Source organism: Rhincodon typus, chromosome 4 (genome assembly GCF_021869965.1).
Source record: "Rhincodon typus isolate 14 chromosome 4, sRhiTyp1.1, whole genome shotgun sequence".
Taxonomy (NCBI): Eukaryota; Metazoa; Chordata; class Chondrichthyes; order Orectolobiformes; family Rhincodontidae; genus Rhincodon; species Rhincodon typus.
In genome coordinates this window covers 48,139,606-48,164,123 of record NC_063335.1, presented here as the reverse complement: position 1 = coordinate 48,164,123, position 24,518 = coordinate 48,139,606, and the positions used below count along the sequence as shown (strand labels likewise).

The window sequence follows — 24,518 nt, the reverse complement described above, 5'->3', positions numbered from 1 at the left end:
TCTAAACACTTACCAGCTGCGAGCTAAGTCGTGTTTGCCACATATCAGCCTGTTTTGGGTTTAGATCAGGACTTGGCAGACCCAGTCTTGATGCAAGAGCCTCCACATACCCTGCAAGTCTGAAGCAGTCAGAAATAATAGAGAATCATTAGATTAGTCAAACACTAATTCATATTCCTAGGGAGGGAATGCAACAGAGTCAGCTCCCAGACCCCTGGCAATGTGTTGTAAATTAGGCACATGTGTATTGGGTTATGCACTAAATGCTGGCCAGCCAGCAACACCTATGTCCCAGTAAGGGCTGAAAAGAAAATAGAAAACCACACGCAGGACCTACTGTGCTTCCAACTGCAGACTAGTTCTGTTTATAGCCATTTTTTAAAAAAAAAAGAATGGTGTGCTGTGCAATAATCCAAGATAGGAGGTGCCATTACACTTCCAAGTTTAAAAGCATTTTCACTCTAACCAAACTGATCGGGACAGACTTTGAAATAAGACAAAATTTGTTATTTTCCATCTCAACCCGGCTTCTATCAACCGGCTGTATCAATTGAATTCAATTGCAAGATTCAGTTCAGTTCACAACTGTCTTCCATCCATGCATTAATTCTTGCAAGCCACAAAACAGTTGGTAAATAGGACTGCAAAGTAAAAAAAATCATCCAGTTTGAAAAGTGAAAAAGACTTGTGTAATTTTGATTACTCTGTAAAATGAGTAAGTACGCAGGGAAAACAGTAGGCAATTTTATCTTTTTCAAAAAAATGAATGGATTCCTGAGGGACCTAATCAGCATGTAAATTAGTCAATTGTTTGCAGATTTCTTCCCTATCCTGTGCCCAGCATTCCACTTGTCTGAAATCTCTTATACTCTTGGGGAAAGAATTATTTAACAGCCAGCTCCCAGAGTGCATGAAAGGGTCACTCAACCTGAAACATTAACTCTGAATTATTTCCACAGATGCTGCTAGACCTGCTAGCTTTTCCAGCAATTTCCGTTTTTACACTAACATGATACCGGCACAAGATGCATAATAGCACAAATGAATAAGTGTAATCCCAACAGTTAGGTGAAGACCTCATACAAGGGGTCAAAAAATTACTCGAAACTGATGTGACCCGTCACATTAGAATACCAATAGATACTCCAACTCTTCAAAATGGTTTTCATTCAATAATGAAATTGCTTTAATCTGAATAGAGCAGGACAAAAATATAGATCTTGCACAAATTAAAAATTAATCAATGAATATGCTAATGCCTTACAGTCTCAACTAATCCAAAGATCTGGGAAAAAATATCTAATGTTCCTAAATCAATCTGCGACTGGCTAATAGACACTAAAACGGATGGCTGTCTGCCGAAAGATGATATTCATTAGTCCAAGGGTGAAATAGGTAACAAAATCCAATGGTTCCGTGTATGGAGTTGTTTTTAAACTAATGTTTTGGCTAATAATCTGTATATAATGTGGAACGGGTTAATAGACTGCAAAGTTTCAAAATTAGCATATATTTTGTACATAAATCCTGTCAGTCAATGCTCTCAGATACCTGTCCAACTACAGAGGTTACTTTTGTACAACTTGCTTTGAACAGAGCAAGTACCTCAGTGCTTCAAACATATTTCTTTTCCTTAAGAGCATGGATAGCTGAGAACATTTTTAAAAAATGTTCTCACGGAATATTGGTGCCACTGGAAAACATAGCATTGACCGCTCACATCCTTAATTCTCTTCAAGGAAATGGTGGTGAGCTGCCTTTTCGATCCACTGTAATCTGTGCAGTGTCAGTACACCCACAGCACTGTTGTAGAGAGCTCCAGGATTCAGACCCAACAATCTACAGTAATATAGTCTGTTCCAAATCAGAATGGTATGTATGTATGAGTGGAACATGTTTTTACTGGGACATGTTCCTATGCATCTACTCCCCCTGAACCTTTGAGTGGCAGAGGACACAGATTTAAAAGGTGCTAACAAAGAAGCCTTGGCAAATTGCTACATCATACCTTGCAGAAGGTACATGCTAGTGCCATGTCATGCCTGTGGTGGAGGGAGTGAATATTAAAATGGTTACTTCTAAAGTAGAGTCACATACAATTTAAAACATTAATTCTGGTTCTCTTTCCGCAGCTGCTTCCAAACCCGCTGACTATTTCCAGCAATCATTCTTTTTTTGTTAAAAACAGTTGGTGGAAGTGAAGTCACACAAGCTGGTTGCTCTTTGATGGTTTTCAGCTTCACAGTTTGGAACCGCATCCATCCAGACAAATGGACAGCATGCTATCACATTCTTCACTTGTGCCTTGTAGTGGGTGGACAGGCTTCAGGGAGTCAGGAAGTGAGTTACTCAATTTCCAGCCTCTGACCTCCTGTTGCAGCTAAAATATTTATAAAGCTGATCCAGTTCACTTCTGGTCAATGAGGTTGATGGAGAATTCAGTGGTGATGATGCCACTGATGATCAAGGGGAGATGATTACACACTCTTGTTGCTGACGGTCTTTGCCTGGCAGTTGTATGGCACAAATGTAACTTGTCAACAACCAAGTCGAGCCGCCACCAGATCTTGTTGCATGTGGACATGGATTGCTCAAGTAGGTGAGAAGTTGCGAATGAGAATGAATACTGGAAACATCAGTGAACAGCTCCAGTTCTGACATGAGGTTTACCTCGAGGAAACCCTACTGTCACGCCCAATGTGATCCTCCAACATCTAAAACCATTTTCCTTCGAAGTAGGTATGACTACAACCAGTGGAGCTTTTCCCCAATACCACTGACTTCAGTTTTGCAAAGGCTGCTTGATAGCTCTCTTGGTCAAATGCTGCATAGATATCAAGGATCGTAATCCTTATCTCATCTCTGCAATGTTCATTATTTTATCAGGGATACGGGGGTCACTAGTAAAGTAAGTATTTGTTGCTTATTGTACTAACGTTTGAACTGCGTGACATGCTGTGGCCATTGCAGAGCCAAGCATGTTACTTTGGGTCTGGAGTCACATGTAGGCAAGACCAGGTAAGGACAGCATTTCCTCCCTGAAAATTTTCATGGTCAAAATCACAGGGATTAACTTTATATTCCAGGTTATATTAAATTGAAGTTAAGCTTCATCAAGTGCCCTGGTGGCATCCATACCCAAGTCGCCAGAGCATTTATTTTGGGCTTGTGGATTGCTAGTCCAATGAAACTACTAATATACCAACTTCCTCAAATTCAGCTCTTTTATCTGTGTTCGCACCAAGGTTGTAATGAGGTCCAGAGCTGGCCGTCCAAATAAAACCCAATAACCTTTAAAATAAAAGTTAGAAGGATAGGCTATATTTGTCCAACTTTCATGGACAGGAGAAATCAGAGTAATTTTCCCCTTTGTCAGGTAGATATCAATCTTGGCTGAGGCACTGCCCATTCCAGAGCACAATATCCTAGTCCAAATACCTCAGGCTGCTTCTTCAATGACCTTCCCTCCATCAAGTTCAGGTCAGAAGTGGGGATGATTGCCGATGGTTACACAATCTTCAGCACCATTTGTGACTCCTCTCTGGAACTTAGAAGAATGAAAGGAGATCAATAGAGGTATACAAGATACAAAAAGGGACTGAAAAAGTAGACGCAGAAAGGATGTTTCCTCATTTGGAGCAATCTAGAACGAGATTTCAGTTTTATGATAAAGGATACCCTTAGGAGAAGTGGTAGCAAATTTAAAATAGAAATAAGGGGAAATTACTTCTCTCATCAGGTCTTGAAACTGTTGAATTCACTATCCCAGAATGCAATGGACACAGATATTGAGTAAATTTCAGAAAGTGATAGACCAATTAGTAATGAGTTTAAGGATTATGGAGAACAAGCAGGAAAGTGGAGTTGAGGCCAATACAAGATCAGTCAGGATTGTATCGTATGATGGAGCAGGTTAGAGGGGCAGAATTTCCTACTCCTGCTTCTAGCTCTTATATTGTGTTGTATTCTCAGATACAGAAGTAGTCCTTGTCCAAATGCAGCAAGACCTGGACAATTCCAAGTCTGGGCTGACAAGTGTCAAGTTACATGCATGCCTAGAAACTGACATTCAATGACATTTTTAACACTGAATCCTTACTAACAATATCCTGAAGGCTATTATTGACTAGAAACTGAACTGGACTAGGTATTTAAAAATGACAGCTACAAGAGCAGATCAGAGGCAAGGTGAGTGGCAAGTTACTCACCTTCTGACTCCCCAGAGCCTGTTCATCGTTTACAAGGCAATGATTATGAGCATGTTGGAATACTCCCCACTTCATGGTTGGGTGCAACTCAAAACATTCAAGAAGCTTAACCCCATTCAGGAGAAAGCAACCCACTTGATCTTCACCACCAACGCATTGCAACAGCATCTATGCATTGCGCTGCAATAACTCACCAAGGCTTCTTTGAAAGCACATTCTAAGCCCACAACCTCTACCACCAGAAGGATAAGTACAGCAGACACATGGAACACCGCAACTTGCAAGTTCTGTTCCAGGATACACAGGATCCTGACATGAACTGCTGCAAGTCAACATCTTGTAACTTTTTTTTTTAAAACAACACTGTTGTTGTCCCTACACCGAAAAGGCTGCAACGAATCAAGTAGGCAGCTCACCATCACCTTCTTTAGGGCATCAAGGATAGGTAATAAATGCTGGCCTGGCCAACAATGCCCTCATCCCATACAATCATTTTATTTTTTCAAAACTAAAATCTTCAGGACTCCAGCCAGCGTATTTTCAGGACCTACAGTCTTTGCTTTATCTATTGCACCTAGCTATTTCTTGACTGTCCACCAACTTTGAGCCAAAATCCTGAAATAACTGGTACAGCAAAAATATGTAGATCAAAAAAATGAATTTACCAAAGTCTAAGTTGAATAGCTACAGTTGACAGTAGCTGATAAAATTAGAAGATGACCATAACATAAGCATTTGTCAGGCATTATGCAGCTCAACAACAATGTTATATTCACATTGCTCATTAAAAAAAAAATGTCCTTGAGCTGAATGCAGTGCCTGACAAGAAACCGCTCACACTCATAGGAAACTGAAGAAATGGTAGAAACATGATAAATACTTAATCTGAAGTCCTTGTGTTTATTATTGATCAAGTTCAGAAGTTATACTTACCCCAGGCCAGCTACGTCAGAGACAAGGTTGCCAAGCGCTGCAGCTGTTTTGTTTAAAAACAGGACAGAATCAAATTAATAGACGGAAGTTCAATTGATTGGGTCTGTTTTTGGAAATAAGTAGATGGCACAGATTTATTTATTTCTACATTAACTTGTCCTCTGCTAAAGGCACATCGCTGATGTACAGTTACTTTAGATTGGAGATTCTTGATGATGCAAGTTGCCGGGGGGACATTGGGACGAACATAGCTAATTCCATTCTCCCCTCAGTCAAATATGCACACACAATGCAGCAGGACTCACTGGAAAGCAACTAGTCAGTCTTTGGCTGACTTCTTACCTCAGTAATCCCAAGATGATGAGAGTAATTTTAGGATCTTTACCACTGCCTTGCTGTGATTAGTAAACTCAGCACACACTGGGAATTGAACCCGTGATTTCTTTAATGGCTTTACGAACAATAACTGGAGCATATAGTGCAGATTCACTTACTGTGAAAAACTTTGTTCGAGCTCACCAATTGCTAAATTCAACACAGTTCAGGACCAGGGAGATGAAGATGGCCTTTGCCATAACATTAAAACGTCCGGCAAACTATCACTCTCGGACACAAACAGATGTGGCCAGCAGCTTCAAAACAATGAAAGCTGATTGGTTTTCAGACATGAGAACTGGTGGTTACATCCACTGCGTGCCTTTAGTGTTAGGTATATGTGATGTCCCTTCAGCTTAGGGCAGCTAAAATCTTATCAACTTCCTTTAAACCTCAGGAATGGAAATAATCTGATTCTGGGGATTTTTTTTTTAAAAAAATCAATCCTTATTTTCTTCATTACTGTTTTTATGCTTACGTTATTTTGGTGACTCCCTGACCCTGCTTGGAATTTAGGTGCCAACTTCTTTCATGACTGAAAATGCTGACAAAATTAATTATTCAACACGAGCCATTTCCGGATTGTTTGTTCATAGCATAATCATGAGACTCAAGGGGTCCATATTGCTCCTGACCAGCCTCATTTTCTAATTTAAGTTAAAACATTGCACTTGAAGCCGCCAATGGTTCTGAATGGATTAATGCCAAAGACTGTATTGAGAGTCACTTAGTAAGATGCTTATAGGTCTTAGGTGGGGAAAGGTTGAATAGCCTAATTCTGTTGTATATTTTATGGTCTTAGGACTTCAGAGTACAGACCTGTTATCCTAAATCTCCTCTAGTACAACGTCTATCATACTAGTTTAATAGGACCTAGTTGCTATCATGCAATAAGTCACATCTTGTTTAAGACAACAGCCTCCTAGTGGTTAGAGTACCTTGTGGTTTTCCTCTATCTTACTAGGCAAAGCAGGTCTTGAGGATCCAAACATTAAGAGGAGGAGCATGGCAGCACATTTACCCGAATGCAACCAAGAACTCAGGTAGCTCAGATAACACTGCCAATGGTGGTCAGCTGATTAATGATATTGCTGCTAGTGTTGATTTCATATCCACGGCTTGTATCATCTGTTTATTTAACTATTGCTGTTATCTATGTCTCGCTTGTTGCCATAATCTTTTTTTTTGCTTTTTCATTATCCGTTTTGCTTTATTTCATGCTGTTACCTTGTACTTTATTTACTTGTTGGGGGAGGGGGGGGGAGGGGTGGAAAGGTGGTAAAAGAGGGGAGATAGAGGGAGGGAGGGAGGGAGAGTGCTAGGAGGGAGGGGGGTGGGGGGGGAAGACAGAGCGAGCACGCGCACGCGAGAGAGAGAGAGAGAGAGCGTGCGCGAGAGAAAGAGAGAGCACAAGAACGCAAAACAGGGGGTAGCGCAGGGAGAGGGGGGTGCAGGAGGGAGAACATGGGGGTGGGGGGAGGCAAGGAAGACCAGCGAGGGCAGGGGAGTGGAGGGGTAAGGCCAGCAGGTGGGGGGAGTAGAGAGAGAACAGAGCGGGAGGAGCGCAGGGGGAGAGCAAGGCCCGGTCGGGAAGAGAAGAGGACAGGGGCGCGCGCGCACACGAGAGAATAAGAGAGACAGCGCAAGAGAGAGAGAGCACGAGAGAATTAACGGGCTTCTCAAAAGCTACTTCTTATTATGGTGAAAAAAAATTAACATAGAATTGCAAGAGTTGACCGCTAAAGTCGAAAAAGGTACAGAGTACAAACGTAAATCATTTTGCACTGCAGTTGACCTATATGCTGAGTGTTATTTGAAGAGATAGATTACTTCCTTGTGGATATCAAGATGCACTGCAGAAATTCATCAAAGATCCTTCCAAACCCACCACCACTTCCATCTACAAAGGACAACAGCAGCAGATACACAGGAACACCACTAACTACAAGTCTCCTTCCAAGCCAGTCACCATTTTGACCTGGAAATAGATTACCATTCCTTCACTTTGCCCGGTCAAAATAGTGGGTTTCCCTCCCTAACAGCATTGTGGGTCAACCCAGAGCACATAGACTGCAGCAGTTTCTTTTTAATTCATTCACGGGATGAGGGCATCACTGGCCAGTATTTATTGCCATCCCTAACTGCCCATAAGGCAGTTAAGAGTCAACCACCTTGCTGTGGGTCTGGAGTCATCTGTAGTCCAGACCTAGCAATGAAGGACATTAGTGAACCAGATGGGTTTTTCAACAATTGACAATGGTTTCATAGTTTCATCCAAGTCTTAATTCTAGATTTTTATTGAATTCAAATTCCACCACCAGCCTTGGCGGGATTTGAACCCTGGGTCCCAGAACATTACCTGAGTCTCTAAATTAACTGTCCAGCAATAATACCACTAAGCTAGGCAGCTCACCACTACCTTCTCAAGGGCAACTACAGATGGGCAATAAATGCTAGCCAACCAGCGATGCTCAAGTCCCATGAATGAATAAAAATAAATCAAACAGTAAACCTGCTACCAAAAGAAAACAAAACTGATATAGTGTCAAATAGAAAATATATGCCTGTCAGCTCCTAAAGACACAGGCATGAACACCTAGAGAGTCAGAAACTGAAGGAAGTGATAACTAGAGCGCTCAGCTGTCTTCATGACCCAGGTTAATGGTGTAACATCTTCTCAGTGTGTCAGCCAACAGAAACATGTGCTTGAGTAAGTTGAAACAGGGAAAAAATTAAGAGGTAATGGAAGCCCAGTGGATATTTGTTTGAAAGTTAGGTACTGTGTGAACTGCTTATATCACAATAATGGGGAAAGATTCTGTCCTCCTGCTGCTTCAGCCACCTAAGCATTCAGTTGCTGCCATGTAAACAGGTCTTTTCCGAGCAGTAATTGCAATGTCATAACATTCAGGTTATGGCCGAAGTGCTGGAAAAGTGGGTTATGTGGGGACAGGTCGGTTTGATAGGCTAAAGGGTCTGTTCCATGCTGCATGACTCTAAGACTAACCCAACTAACTTCCATCTAAGTGTTATACCCATGATTTGCTATACAAGATGACAGCCAATTCTTTAGGGATTGGCCTATTACAAAATTGTGGTGAGAACGAAAAATGTTCCCAAGTACCAAAATTGACAACAACACAGAAGTGATGCAAAGTAGCCTTGAATGGACTAAAATTATTTCAAGAATGCTCACCTGCCATTGTGGAAATTCCAAAAATAACTCCAATGGACAACTCAATCTGCGTCCCCTAAGAAACAGAGCAAAATAAATATTGTAACAGTATTTCACTTATTTTAGCTATGCACAGTAATGTCTGACACATTTCAAAGTATTTTAAAAGGTAGTTAGAAAAACATTGCATATGGTACAAAATAATATAATACTTGATCTTACTATAACGTCTGACAGGTTAAAGTCAAATGTCATGCACCATTTGATCACAAGCTTGAAGGTGTGTTTTCTTCACGATTGTGTTATGACATGGAGACAGCTGAACCAATCAGCCTCTCTACCTCTGTATTTGCAAATCAGTAAAATTAAAACCTTCGAAAGATGATCAAAATTGACCACAAAAAGGTTCCTGACCAGACTTTTCTTTTCATATTCACTTCCAGTCTTTGTGAATAATCAACACCAGCTTGTGGTTTAAACAAAAAAAAACTTAGCAATTTCTTAACAATAACTTTACTAGAGCAAAATTAAACAAAATAATCCAACTTGTCTGTGCTATAAACTCAAAACCTTTGTTTTCAGCCCCATTCACACAAAAGACAAACACGTACAGTTAAGGTATAGATAAAAGAAAAATACCAAAATTAGCCAGATTACTCAATTGGTTTACACAATGTCTTGTTTCACCAGCATAGATGATCATTTCTTGGTTGATTTTTTTTTTTGAGGATGCCAATCAGGATCACCTTTACAGTTCAATCAGATAAACGTAGTAATACTTAACTTAGATTTCTATTCTGAGTTTCCAACAGCGGTTCATGGGAAAGCTGGGCATCAAATCTTCAGGCTGTAGCACCAACAGCCAGATTTCTTCTTACAGAAAATAGTCCAAAACCTAATTCATACTCTGACCACTCCTTCACAAGTCCCAATTACCACACAACATCTGCCACCTTCATGAGAATAAAGTATTTTCCGGATTTATTAGAACCAATTCCAACGTACTAACCTCGAATGGTCAACTTCTGCTACCTTTTAACAAAATTGTTACCTATAGTCTAAAGTCATATTTTGCCCACAGCTCCAAATCAAAATTGATAAAACAGTAAAAATGGAAATAATGAAAAATCAGTGAAGGGCCTATTACCACTTTCCCTTTTCTAGTACAATCCAATCAGCATCTTCAATTTTTAAACAGTATCTCCAATAATTCCTGCTAAGAATTCATGTAATTTATCTAATACCTGGTAAAGATATTCTATAATGGAATCATTTCAACAAATGTACATCTGAATGAAAACTAAGAGGAGAAAATAGGGACGTCTGATAACTATCTAACTTGTGGATTGTCTGGAGGATCCTGTTTACTTCCGTTTTTTGTTAGAAATTCATTTCCAAATTTGAGAAAAAAAACGAATTACAGGGAGTTCTTTAAACAACTGCAACAAGAAATTACAGTTTCTTGCTGCAAACTTTATTTAAGCAAACTGACATTTGAAAACAGTTGTGATCATGATATTGTCCCTTTGTAATTCCTGCAGTAACACCATTCTCCTGCAAGCAATTCTGCAAACAAGACCATCCAGTTGCCCACTTTTATTTTTTTCACTTTCAGAACTATGATGGGGTATTTGAAAAATAATTTTCTGGGATGTGGCCCTCACTGGCCATTTGTTGCCTATTGTCTCATGTCTTCATTTTCCATGTAGCTGGATGATCTTCTGCCACCTCAATGCCATAACATACACCTTTCCTTATCCTCCAAGCTATCCAGAGAAACCAATCCCTCCATGACACTCTGGTTCATCCTTCCAGAACCTGTTTTCCTCCCCCAGGCACTTTCCTCTATAAGCATGGGAGATGCAACATTTCTTCAGGCATTTAGCATACCATCATGCTAAATCAGCATACCCTATCTACTAACTATTCTAAACTTCATTATAATCAGGAAGGTTTCACAAAAATGCTTTATTTGCAAGTCTGATCTTGCTCTTACTTGCCAGTTTCATTGCCCACCTAGCTCTCATTCTGACGTCCCTACGTTTGCCTTCTGCACCGCCCCAGTGAAGCCAAATACAATCTCAAGGAACAATACAGTACTTTTTTTCAATGTCTTTTTCAAGTCTCTAACCTCAAGTGTGTTTAACAATTCCATGCCATAACTAGGCTCCTATCTTCTTTCTGGCAATCAGTGCTAACAATAAAGGATAATTGGATGGTGGGGTTGGAAAGCGAATTGATAAGGATGAGATAGCAAGAACTGCAGGACGCTGGAGTCAGAGATAGCACAGAGTGGAGCTGGAGGAATACAGCAGGCCACGCAGCATCAGGGCAGAAGGAAAGTTGACATTTTGGTCTTCAGAAATTATCATTTAAAATTAAAATGCCATTTTCAACTTATCACTTAAAACAATTGTTCCGGTCCTTGAGTGACTTCACTTCAGCCTGCTTTTAATTCTAAAAAACACTTCTCTATATTTTAGAATTTGAAAACTTAAAATTATGGCACAGAAATAGGCCATTCAGCCCATCCAGAACAAAGTAGCTGCTCTTTCTAATCCACCTACAAGCACCTGGTGCTTGGTTTATCAAACGAAACCATTCAAGAATGCGAGAAACAAAAATTGGCTACATGTTTAGTTTACACAGGTAAACCATTTCCAAGGAATGCCTAATTCAGCAGATCACTGGAAGGTAGACAGACACAGTTAGGTGTAATGCACCATTCCAGTTTTCACAGGGCGGTATGGTTGCTCAGTGGCTCAATGCTGCTGCCTCACAGGTCCAGGGACCCGGGTCCAATTCCACCCTTTAGTGACCGTGCATGTGGACTTTGCACACATTCTCCCTGTTCTGCGTGGAGATCCTCTGGGTGCCCCAGTTTCCTCCAACCGTCCAACATTGTGCAGGTTAGGTGGATTGGCCGTGCTAAATTGCCCGTAGTGTCCAGTGATGTACAGTCTGGATGGATTAGCCATGGGAAATGCCGGGTTACAGAGATTAGGTAGAGGGGTGGGTCTGGGTAGGATTCTCTTCAGAAGATTGATGTGGGACTTGAATGGCCAAACGGCCTGTTTCCACACTCTAGGTATTCTATAATTCTAAATAGTCCCTGGTTGCCACTCTTTCAGATGTCACCTTATTGAAGTCATACAAAGTTTTTTTTTCCCCAGTTCAAGCCCATATTCTACTGCTCTGCAGTGAAGCACAGTGCAAACATATTTTGCTTCTGTACAAAACCTATACAGTAAACTGAGCCCTGAAATAGAGATCACAGTATGGAAGCTGGCTATTTAGATTAACTGTCCAATGCTAATGTTTTTTGTGCTCCACACAGGCATCTTCCCACCCCAGTCAGAATTTCCTTTCTAATTGCTTCGAAATGTCATTTAGGATCTAGTCACATTTCTTAAAAAGCTCCCTATAATAAGCAATGCAGCAAAGGACATAGGATAAGTACTTACTGCAGCAATCATTATAGCATTGTCCAGGAAACCAAATCCAATGAAAGGTATTGCACTGTGAAGAAACACTGCAAGATATAAACAAAGTTGTATGACAAGTGTTTTCCCCAAGCAAGAATTCAATTATAAACTCAATATAATTAAACATAATTTATGATCACAACACAATTCTAGCAGTCAACTTAAAATCAATTTATTTTCAAAGTTATCAAAACAAAACAATACTGATTTACACATTTTTTAACATCTGGATTTACAAATATATAAAATACTGAATCGTAAATTCAGAAATCCCTCTCAAATCCAAATCATCATCAGTCAAATTACCTGTCACTTAGATTTGACTTTCAACATATTTCACGAAAAGGTATGGGGGAAATACAAAATTTATTTTCTACAATTACCATTCCTGTTGAACAACTTTAGACGTTTTCTTTTCTCCTCTTGCATCTCTAACTTGGTAATTCTGCAAGGGAAACTGTGACACAGCAGAGTAGTGGGCTGACCTCAACATCAAGATGCTGTGATCGGATGTGTCGCATTGTGTTCCTATATGGTTTTCGAAACTCTTGGGAATTATTGTGCATGTCCAGAAGCGAAGAGGAGATTTTAGATCAACTTACGTTAAGCTAATGCTAGTAAATTGAACTCAGTACACAAGAGGTGGATCCATATATCTTTTGGGAATGAGAATTACAAGTCAGTACACAGAATTAGATCCAACTCAACAAACAGAAGAAATATAGTGTCTCCTGAATTACAAATCAGCTTGAGATAATTGGAGGTTCGTTAACATCATTCCAACTAACATTCACACTGTGTCAGGACTGGCTCTTCAAATTTGGCTCAACAGTTGGAAGTTCATACCCTGGTTTGACGGGCCTCTCAACCCGGCAGACATTAAAAGATGTCAAGCCTCTGGTTTCTGATCCAACTGAGCAAAGAGTTCAGAAATAACATTGAGATCTGATAAATGAGTCAGACAGAGAAAGGTTTAAGGCATCACTGAACAGATGCAAAAAAGGCAAAGAATTTATCATTTTGATAGCTACATCTATTCCAATGGAATACATTTAGATTTCTTATACTAAATGAAGTATTTCAAATGGGTTGCAATTACTTATGAACCTTATTCTCAGATTAAGCATTTTGAAATTAAAAATATTTGCTAGTTTCTCATCGGCCTAGTCTCAATTGGATGTTCATATCCTAGAAGCCAAGAGAGAGATATTAGGGCATCAGAAAGATTACATTATCCCGTTCAAGAATTTCAATGTTGTCACCTATTTCCCATACCCACAATCTTAAGCTAATCAGTAGCAATTAGATAATGGTGAATTGATGCCCAATATGAGCAGTGCCTGATTATAGGCGATATTAGCTACACCAAACCAAAAGAATATTAACTACAAGATTTGAAGTTGGTGTTGTTCTTCAGCTTAATTCAAGTAAAAATAAAATTTGTAAATATATAGTGATTGCTTTATTGCACAAAGCTGAAGACCACAATGGTTATAAAGCAGAGATGCATTACCATATCTGTACTGTGCTGACGATGGAGGCTTAACTTCCATTTCTTCTGCAAAGAGAAAAGGGAAATGTTTAGACCTGAATAAATAACTGCTTTTTCTGAATTGCACAACAAAAAATGGCACACCACTAGAACACACCGTCATGTAGCACAAAATATTTAAGTATAAATGGGATTGACAAAGATGATAAAAAAGGTACCCAACCTCTAATCTCAGAGGGTAATCAATCATCAGACCTGAAGCCATTTTGTACAATGCCCAAATTTCAGAGGATGCTAACATCATCCATCACGGTGTTCCCATGTTGCAGAATTTCACTATGTCACCCACCTTAAAATATCGGCTTTATAAACATGTTCTGATGCATTTTCCCTATTTTTAACGCGTCCCATTTATCACCATTGTTTATGCCACTCTCTAAATTGACCCATAATGAAAGGAATTGAGCCTACCTAAAATGTTTCAACATTAAGATTCCACCAGAAACAGGGAGAAGTCTAAAGCTCAGACTGATTCTCTATTACCAGACTGAACATGTTAAATCTCAAAAATGATTATTTGTCCTTACCTGTATAATTAGAACTAAAAATGTCATGTTCATTTGCCAAGACCCATTACCAGTTGCAAACTTGAGATGGACATCATACCCGTATTGCTGACGCTGGATGTTCATTTTATAGTGCATACTTTTAGGGGTCACTGATGTATCATTTCAGATATTTAAGGTATACAAATAGCATACAGGGGAAAAAGAAATAATTCGGCCTACAAAAATCAACAATCAAGGCTACGATTTGCACAAACAATCCTCTTTAACCATAAAGCAACTTGCCAATGCTTCAAAAAGTAATTCAATAGAATTATTTCAACATCTTCCTATTAATTCAAATCATTAACATAGACATGATTAATTTCAGGCCTTGATCTGAAAAGAGTTCTTATTTGATTTTTTTATTGAAAAAAGTTAATATTTAACTTCTGGTTATACATTTCACCCTCGTATGTTTGAATTATGGTTCACATGTTTAATATTGGTGACATTATATCAGTTTGCTTAAATAGTGCTGGAGATCTTTTACTTCTACTAAAGAGGGTGGTATGAGAGTCTTGGTTCAATGTTTCAGAAGCCTCCAACAGTACAGACCTCCTTCAGCTTTGAACTGAAGTGTCAGCCTAGACTAACTTGAATCCACAACGTTCCGACTCCCGAGCATGCTTTCACTATAAGACCATAACAAATAGGAACAGGAGTAGGCCATTCAGCCCCTCGAACATGTTCCACCATTCAACGTGATCATGGCTAACCAGTGCCAAGACTGATAAGGATTGTGACCCAGCATTAACTAGTTTTTCCATTTTCTCCATTGATTGCCTCAGATAATGCTCTCCCACCTGCTCAAATCGCTTATGCTCACCATGGATGTTGGAAGTAAAAGTCTCTAACGTCAGAAAAAAAATTGGGCACAATTTGAAGTTGATGATCTCGGCTGTGTGAAGGAGTTGAATTGTGCACACAGCTGAAGCGCTAAATGCCTTCAACTGTTAATTCAAGGCTTGCAATACCACCCCTTCACTGTACAAGGTGCAATCCTTTTTATTCCCATTACCAACATGGAAAGACCCATATGCCTGTTATTATATTTGCTCTTGAGTCAAAGACGCCTTTTGTGACTTGATGAAATTCAAAGACATCTTGTTGATAGAGTCTGCAACCTAACAGCACAGATTGAGTCACGGTCTTAAAACCTTTGCTTGATATATACTAAGGTGTGATTAGACTACAGGTCTGATGTAACAAACAAACATCTGAATTACTCAAGTCCTTCTGTTTGTCCTATTATAATTAGGTCTTGTAAAATTTGCTGTGTTTAAATTGTGTCAATTATACTTTTATTATGCATTCTTGAACCAGATATTACTAAGTTTCAGCCAAATAGGACTAGCATCCTAGAGAGAAAATGATTGGATTCTGGAAAAGAAAAATTAAGTAGAAAGATGAATTTGCTTGGTGCTTTTTTGTGACTATTGCATGGAGAGTGTAAATTATTCATCATTTTGAAGAACATGAAACATTTTCAAACAGCTGTTTGCCGATTCTGGAGGATTATACATAATCCATCTGACCCACATTTGTAACATTACTTGTCACTAGATATTGCAGATGAATTCAAAATAAAACTGTATTTCAGATGCCACAAGTTGCAGATTTACAGAAACTTTTTCTTTCAACTGTTCCTACATACAGTCTATATTATCTATGATCAGAAAGGTTCTGTGTGAAATCCAAATTACACGTATCTGCAAGGGTTAAGTTACTCCAGCCACAGTAATCTGCTTAATCAAGTCAATAGACATGTACTAAAAATGCTGGTTGATATTACTCAGAAGAAATAGTTTTATGCCGTTGATTGGCTTAATTTTTAACTTGGTGCTTTAAACCGAAATAATTACTAATATGTAATAGGCCTAAGTACATTTAGCACTTTGGAATTAAGGTTAATTCAGTACACTGATAAGTTTGGATTTCTGGAAATACAATTCTTATTTATCTGGAAAATAAAATGTGACTTTTTAATAACTTGGCTCCAGGAAGCAGGAGTTAAATGTGAGTCACACGTTAGCAAATGATTCTTTTAACTGGAAATATTTTCATAAGGTTCTGCAGAGTCCCATTGCCTTAGATGTATCCATTAGACATAAAACAGACAAATTACCTTGCAGTGCCTTATTACTTCGTTCAAAGCAATAATCTTGGTAAACTAACAAGGAAACACTATAATGAAAATGATGCTCCCACAAGTAACTGTGTTATTATAAACTCCAGAACTTTAATAACTGTTCATGGATCAAAAGAATCAACAAACAAACGGTTACATATGGAAGGAATCAGCAATGAGTTGGTCTGGAATAAACTATTAAGGGACAAGGACAATACACGCGTTGAAAGCAAATCAACCATGTCTGGGAAAACGGAATTGAAGCTTCATGAACAAAACTTGTTTGATATCCGATTGGTAACTGGCTGCTTTATGCCACAAAAATAACTGATTGCCCTGCAGAAGAATTTAAGGAACTGCAGGAAAGATGTGTCTTCAAACAGGCAGTTAATGCCTAATGTAACAAGGAACAAAGAAGCTACTCCTACTAAGGCGGCAAGCTGCAGACTTTCAACATTTGGGATGAAAAAAATCGAAAGAATCATCAATAGCATCACATCATAGATCCAAAGGACAAAAACCGTATGAGAATCCAACATCAGAACAACTCAGCAGCAGAATGTCAAAGAACAAAACTGTACAAGGATCGAACCCTGGACACTTAGAGACAGACACTGTTGGTTGAAATCGTAGCTGAATTCCACTGTTAATCAGATCATAGACAAGTTGAATTGCGAGGCTTAACCTCCTTACTTGTGGGAGTCATATTTTAGTTGCTACCATGCAATACGTAGTTTGGATGATGCCACCTTCCAAAACAGCCCTGCTAACATGACTTCCTTCTTTCATAACCATAGTTTCCCGCTCACTGTGGTTGACAAGTCCCTCAACCACATCCAACCTACCACCCGTGCTTCTGCCCTTGCCCCTTCACCTTCACAACAGCAGGATAGGGTCTCCCTTGTCCTCACTTTTAATCCCACCAGGCTCCACATCCAAGGGATCATTCTCTGCCAATTCAGACAACTCTTGCAGGATGTCACCAAACACATCTTACCCTCACTGCCTGTCTGCATTTCGCAGGGACTGTCCCCTCTGGATCACCCTGGTCTGTTCCTCGACCACAAACACCACCCCTTCCTACGGCACCTTCCCTTGTGACCGCAGAACGTGTAACACCTGCCCCTTCACCTCCTCCCTGCTCACCATCTAAGGGCCTAAACATTCTTTCCAGATGAAGCAGCATTTCATTTGTACCTCCTCCAATCTAGTGTATTGTGTTCACTGCACCCAATGTGGCCTACTGTACATTAGAGAAACCAAATGTAGACTGGGTGACCACTTTGCAGAACACCTCTGGTCTACGCACAAGCATGACCCAGACCTTCCCGTAGCTGGTCATTTTAACAGCGCCCTGCTCACATGCCCACTTGTATATGCTCAGCATGCTGCAATACTATAGTCACAGTTAAAAAAACTAGTGAAACATCTCATCAACAGAACAGGCACTTTACAGCCTTCTGGACTTAATATGGAGTTCAACACCTTCAAGTTGTGAACCAACTCCCATTTCTTCCCCTTCTTTTAGCTTTATCACATTCTCTGTCACCATGTCCTCATTCCCCCCGCCCCAACCCAGTGGGCCTGTCTGTTTTTAAGTCTGGTGGTTAGACACACCATTATTCTGTCATCCTCACATTCTGATCACTTAATCTGAGCTATCAACATATTTTCTCCACATGCACTCTACACCCCACCACCTCCATACCTCCCAAACAATGGCATAAATGCTGCCTCTTCCACACTTCACTTCAGCTCTGATGAAGAGTCATCTAGACTAGAAACGTTAGCTTGCTCTCTCTTCATGGATGCTGCCTGACCTGCTATGATCTCCAGCATTTGTTGTTTTCAGTACAGATTCCAGCATCTGCAGTAATTTACTCTTTCAAGGTAAATCATTGTTTCAGTACTTAATGGTTTGAGAGATTTCTTAATAAGTAGCCGAATTAAAGGGAACTTATGGTGATTTACCCACAATAGCTGTCATCTTAGGGAACTAGTCAGGAGATATCACTACTTGTTATCAGTAGGAAAACCACCAGCCTGAAAAACTGGATACATAACAGCTAACCAATCTGAGACTGATCACATGCTTTCATGTATTGATAAACCAATCAGCACTCAGGATAGCACCGATTACCCACAACAGCAATGATTAGCAAGGGTTCGTAAGCACGTCTCCTTGGGTGGGTGTGCAGTAAGAGAAGGCAGAAGAACAAGATCAGTCAAAAGAACAGGACAGGACATGACACGACACGACACAGGTACCCAATTAGCCAGAAATAATGATTTGGTATCCCAACAAAGACCAACTGATTCTACTACCCACATAAAGGGTTAGTCTTTCATACTTATTGTGATAAGGTCAATAAATTCTGTCCTACTTGTGAAAACACATGTCCAGAGTGGTCTTGTAGCTAAACAGGACTGTAACAGCTTTTAGAACTCCATCTATAATTGTAATCAAATTAAAACTATTTAAGAAAACATAGTAATTGTAATTGACTCAAGTCTTACAAATCACGTTAAATCGAACATTAGACCTTACAAATGCTATTTGTTTTTTCGTAAAGAGAAAGCACTTCTGATCAAAATCAAGGAATAAGGACAGTTTCTTCTGATTGGCAATCGGCATGAAAAAAAATCAAATGTATCTATTGCCGAATGAAGCCCTGGAGAGGATTTTAAATAAAAAGACATGTCTTTTCCCCTAGTGATCAGAAGAGAAACACATAAGCTTTGCTTGTTCACAGAATGCACCATGTGGAGTTAATCCTCACTCAGACAGAATGCATTGGCATTAAATATTTCAGGGTTAATACAGTCTGACTTTTTTCTGGGAAGCAAGAGAGCTGAAAGGACAAATAGAATAATTTTAAGCAACAGCAAAATATTTAATGGAACTTCAGCTTATATGTTAACCATCCAAAATATTATTCTCTCAGTGAAGGACCAAAAATGAATAATGCGCCCTCTGTTCCCCGAGCTGCATGAACAGTGATACAGGCGTTGGAGGAGGGCTACGCCACAAAAGCAATATACTCAGTATTGTTCAGAGCATCTATGACCTGGATTTTAGTGCGTCAATGGTGGGGTGGGGGAAGGAGGTGGGGGGTGTCTTGCTCATCACTTCAGTGGGGGACACGGAGGTGCCCTTCAGGAAATGAATAGTTGGGGTTGGGACATACCCCATAATTGAGGATCCTAGTGGTGGAAGTTTCCATTTGCTGGGAGAAATCAACCAAAGTCCATAGACGTTACCAATGGGTGCCATGGCTACTGGTGGTATTCCATCAAACCAAGGTCCAGAATTGTGGAGGGGCCCTGGGCCACAGGTGAACAAAGGTAGGATGGGAGTCCCAGGGTAGGGGATGGAGACAAGGGAATAGCTTTCACACACTGTCTGATGCCAGGTCCCTTGATTAGGTCAGAGTGCTTAATAGTGAGGAACACCTCTTCTGGCAAGCTGCAGGCGACTGGGCAGCTTTGCCGGGCAACCTTCACAGAATCTCCGAAGACATTTGTCACGTTCATTTGATCCCAAAATCAGTACTGAACAGTAGTGGGATAATGAGAGCCAGTTAGCTCATAAAAGGAACCCAACTGACAACTCATCACTGGCGGTTGGAAATCCCATGTCAGCTGCTTCCATCCTCCAGCTCCAAATGATGTTTCCTCATTGTTGCAACTCCTATGCAAAGCTTCTCCCACAATCAAGTGGACCCTGATGTCATTATCCAGCTCGACAGGCTGCATAAAATCCAGTCCTCGGAGGATAATCGCAGCCAGTTCAAGACAGCCATATGTCGGCAATTTTAAAAATAAATTACTCACGTAGCAAGCACTGGTATTAAAATTCTACATTTTCATCACCTTGAGAAAAATGTAACACATGAGCGAATAATCTGATGGTTATTCACATCATACTGAACATTTAACAATGGAGCTTAAATTTACCCAGTTCTGGGTCATTTGAGTCAAAGAAAGCAAATGCTGAACAGATGCTTCAGTTCAGCAAAGGCAGTCAGAGGTACTGATGTTGAACATTGCAGCAGCCAATTGCTATCATGTTCATCAACATCACTCACTAGGTCTCAAAGTCATTAGTCACATCAAGCTCTGAGACATTGCAGAAATGCGCTAATGTATTATATATAATTACGCAAAAATCCATAATAACTCAGTACTACGTTTAACTCATAAAAGGAGAAAATATGAGCAACCATATGGTGTTAAACTCACCAGATAGTGGCAGGTTCCAGCATTCTCTAACAGAACTACTCAGGACATGTGACAGGCAAAAATGGTCAGACAAACATTGATGATTTTGCCATGTTCTAGTGGACCAATGATTACGGATACTCATCTTAACAGAAATCATTGGCTGATTAGCCTAATAAGGATGGTATTCATCAGATTGTCCTCCCTCTGGGCCAGGAGATCCAAGTTCAAATCACAACTGTCTCAGAAGTAACATCTCTGAACAGATTAATCTTAATCCAATGTATACTGGGAGGGGGAAAAGAGACTGTGGCCTGGTTGTAATGTCAGGAGATCAGTAACCCAGAAGTCAAGAATAATGCTCTGGGGACGTAGGTACAAATCCCACCACAGCAGCTGGATGAATTTTAATTCAATTGATTTAAAAGAGAAAGTCTGGAATTGCAAGTCTCAATGATGTTGGCCATGAAATGATCAATCTTTTATTAAAATAAAAAGAGCAAACCCATTTCAATAATGCAGAAGCCTCACCCTCTTTTGTGGTAACATATGCACCGAGATGTTTTTGGAGATGGAGCACACTGCGTTCCACAGCATAATCAAAAGCTTTTTAGAAACAGGTGATGGACTGCGTTATTTTCCCTAGTGACATTTTAATTGTTTTCTTTGCAATCATCATGTCCAAATGAACTCTTGATGTTTATTTAATTCAGTTCAATTTGATTCTTGCAAAGGGTATCGTAGGTATAAGGGAGAGCAGCCAGGAGGAGGCAGAGTTTATGTTGTGTGGTTGGTTGCAATAAGACTAACTAGAAAGTTTATGCTCGGACTTTGTCTAAGAGAATTTAACTTTTAGTGTACAACACAATACTCTGAGCATCTTGGGTTTAGAATATTTACTGAGGGACCAGCACCCCCCACGTCCTCAAGAGAAAACTCAAGTCAAGATTTGGAATTTCTAACAGTGTTAAAGTCAGATCTTTGTATGAAGAAAGAAGAAAGTTAGCATTTTGAGCACAAATCATAAAAATGGATTGATTTCACTTGAACAGTATTAAAAGGCAAATTTCATGGACTTCTAGACTTTCTCAAAAGATCAACTTTAAATATTCACAATAGAACCACAAAAACTCTTATAATAAATGTCTTGGAAGAGGAGAGTCAGCAACAATAACAAAAGTCAAAGTCAGCTGTAATTAAAAGATAAATGAGTTTACACTGAACAAGAGACAAGGGTGAGAGGTTGAAGAGAAGGGGACAATAGTTGGAAATTTTGATTTTAAAAATCCACTTGGGAGACTTACCAAATCAATTCATATAACTAGTGCACAATGTTTCTTGATATGTGACCAGCAACCATGAGTCAAGAAAGGTGATAAACTATTTGACCTAATCTGATATTACTTAATAATGTTTGTAGTGTGTGTAAATTTGAGAGCTTGGCAACATTTCAGCAATGGTTGCAAGCTCATCAAATCTTATCTTACAACAAAACCAATAAAATGAATGAATCAGGAAAAGCTATTTTGAAGTCACAGTCATCAATATAAAAAGTTAGAGAAATGGTGCGAAAAGGAGAAACAAAACCTTTTAAAAATGGATTAGAGATTGTGGTGAATAAATGTACCAGATTACAACAATAGCCAAAAAGGATTATAAATTCAGGGAAGACAGAAACTGGAAAATATTTATTTTCCTTTTCAATCTGGATTTAAGCAAGTCTGAAATGATAAATGAAAAATACATGGATAGAATATTAAGCAAAAGGACGGAATACATTCACAGATGGTAGAACAAAGAACAAAGACAAAAAATTTGATGGGAAAATGTTCATTTTAATTGTTGGGCAGGGTAGAATCACCACTCACTAGATTTGTGAAGAAAATCAATAGATGGAATACGTAGAAATGAGTGTGCACTTTACCCATGTATTCCAGTGTTTTGGGTGCATGTCTTAAAATAGCATTCAACTTTGCTGAACAAGACCATCAATCAAAACTAGAATGAGGGTTTAAGCAACGCCCAAAGATGTGTCGAGGACCTCAGGAGACGCTTTCCGTTCCAAAGCTTCCTAGTCAAGTGATTGGGTACACTAGGACAAAAAAAAAAAAAATGGACTTTTTTGTTCCTCTTTAAATATTCCCCTTTGCCACATATGAAACGTTGAGAATGTCAGCCAAACAGCCCGTTTGGTTCTCAAACTAACAATGATTAAGTGTTCCTTTCTTGCTTTCCAATTGGTGGGGGAAGGCAGTGCATGATGCAGATAGAGCTTTTGGCCAACTAACTGCTGGATCATGGGGACAAGTGGTATGCTGAAGCCTCTAGGAATATGCTGGCAACCCAACCCTCAGTACATGAAATATTATACAAATAATGTAAAGCTTCGAAAGGCATTCAGCCTGATTCTACTGGTATCAAAGTAGCATGTTGTCTTATTTGTTGTCATCACATATTAAACTTAATTAAAGTATTTGGCCTGTTAAATAAAACAGGCAACTGGCTTTGTATTCTGTACACCCTTCCCAATTCCTCCTAAGAGCCCAACACAAGTTACAGGGTAGTTATTTTATTTATAAATGCACTAAACATTAAATACACCATTTGAAGTGTACTAGATTAAAATACAGATATTCCAATGGTCCCTGAAGCAGCACAGATTGGAGTTGTGTATCAGGACCACACAGAGTCTCTAATACAACTAACTCTTTAGGAACTGCCCAAGAAATTGAATTTTCCAATGGACGATTATCCAATATCTGGAACCTTCCAAAACAAGGCCAATTAATGTCTATGTCTCAGTTAAGCTTAATAGTTACCCAGGGAAAGAAAGAGAGAGGATTAAGAACTTGTCTTAACTTCTGTGTAACGATTAAACTGAATGCCACCGCCTCCCACCCACAATCACCACTGACCCCTTACAGTGTCACCCCTACTGCCCCCATTCTCCCCACCCAACACACTCTAATCTGACCCACACTGCAGGCCTGACATTCCTGGACCTGACATTATAGCCAAGCCTGCCAGATTCAACTCTGAACCTTGACCTCAGCCCACCACCAACCTGACACCCTAACAACTCGACTCAACCTGATCCCACATCCCCTCGACTCAACATACAAGGAAGGCAAGGTCAATGCTAACCACATGCATGAATTTGCTTCTTAAACTGCTCGACAATGGAGATATTTAGCTAAAGAGGCAAGAATTTGACTGCTATTAGAAAGACCTAACTCAAAACTTCGCAGCTCTGTTCGGTTGTGAATAATAGAAGTCATTAATTCTCAGACAAATGTCAGATGTTAATGTGCCATTTTCTTTCAATCTTGGTAGCTCATTCAGCTCAAGTCGTGTTACGAAGGATTGATTGTAATTTAGCTGTCGGAGGGAATGCAAACTTGACTTCAATTTCACCACCACAATCTGAAAAATGTAATTAAACAATTCAATCATTACAAGTTACTTCAGGTTGCACCCCCACACCTTCATCCCAACTGGGCTGCCCCACTACACCCACCCTACCAAGCACAATCACTTTTTGGACATCCCACTATTGCGTCCCCATCCCCGACATTAAACTTACACACCAACCCTTACACAGGAGCAGTCAAAGGGATTAGCTATGGTGTTGAATGTTTAAAATCACACAACATTACACACTGACTGTTGCAAAAGATTATTTTTGCTGCTGGATTAGTGGATTCCTGGGCAGGTTCATAACAGGAGGCCCCCGTGCCGTGGAGCATTAAAGGCAAGTGGGTTATTTTTAAGAGATAGTAGGAACTGCCGATGCTGGAGAATCTGAGATAACAAGGTGTAGAGCTGGATGAACACAGCAGGCCAAGCAGCATCAGGAGAGCAGGACAGCTGACGTTTCGGGTCTAGACCCTTCT

General features: G+C 39.7%; 1 protein-coding gene across 1 annotated transcript in view; it reads right to left on the bottom strand.

The window, feature by feature from the left end:
• The window catches only part of tmem65 (transmembrane protein 65), a 67,464-nt gene that overhangs the window by 14,407 nt on the left and 28,539 nt on the right, over positions 1-24,518 (bottom strand). The window contains exons 2-6 of the mRNA XM_020529012.2: positions 13,690-13,734; positions 12,156-12,223; positions 8,713-8,767; positions 5,142-5,184; positions 14-119 (exon numbers count right to left, since the gene is read on the bottom strand). Of these exons, the coding sequence (XP_020384601.1) occupies positions 14-119; positions 5,142-5,184; positions 8,713-8,767; positions 12,156-12,223; positions 13,690-13,734 (317 nt within the window). The remainder of the gene's footprint in view (positions 1-13; positions 120-5,141; positions 5,185-8,712; positions 8,768-12,155; positions 12,224-13,689; positions 13,735-24,518) is intronic.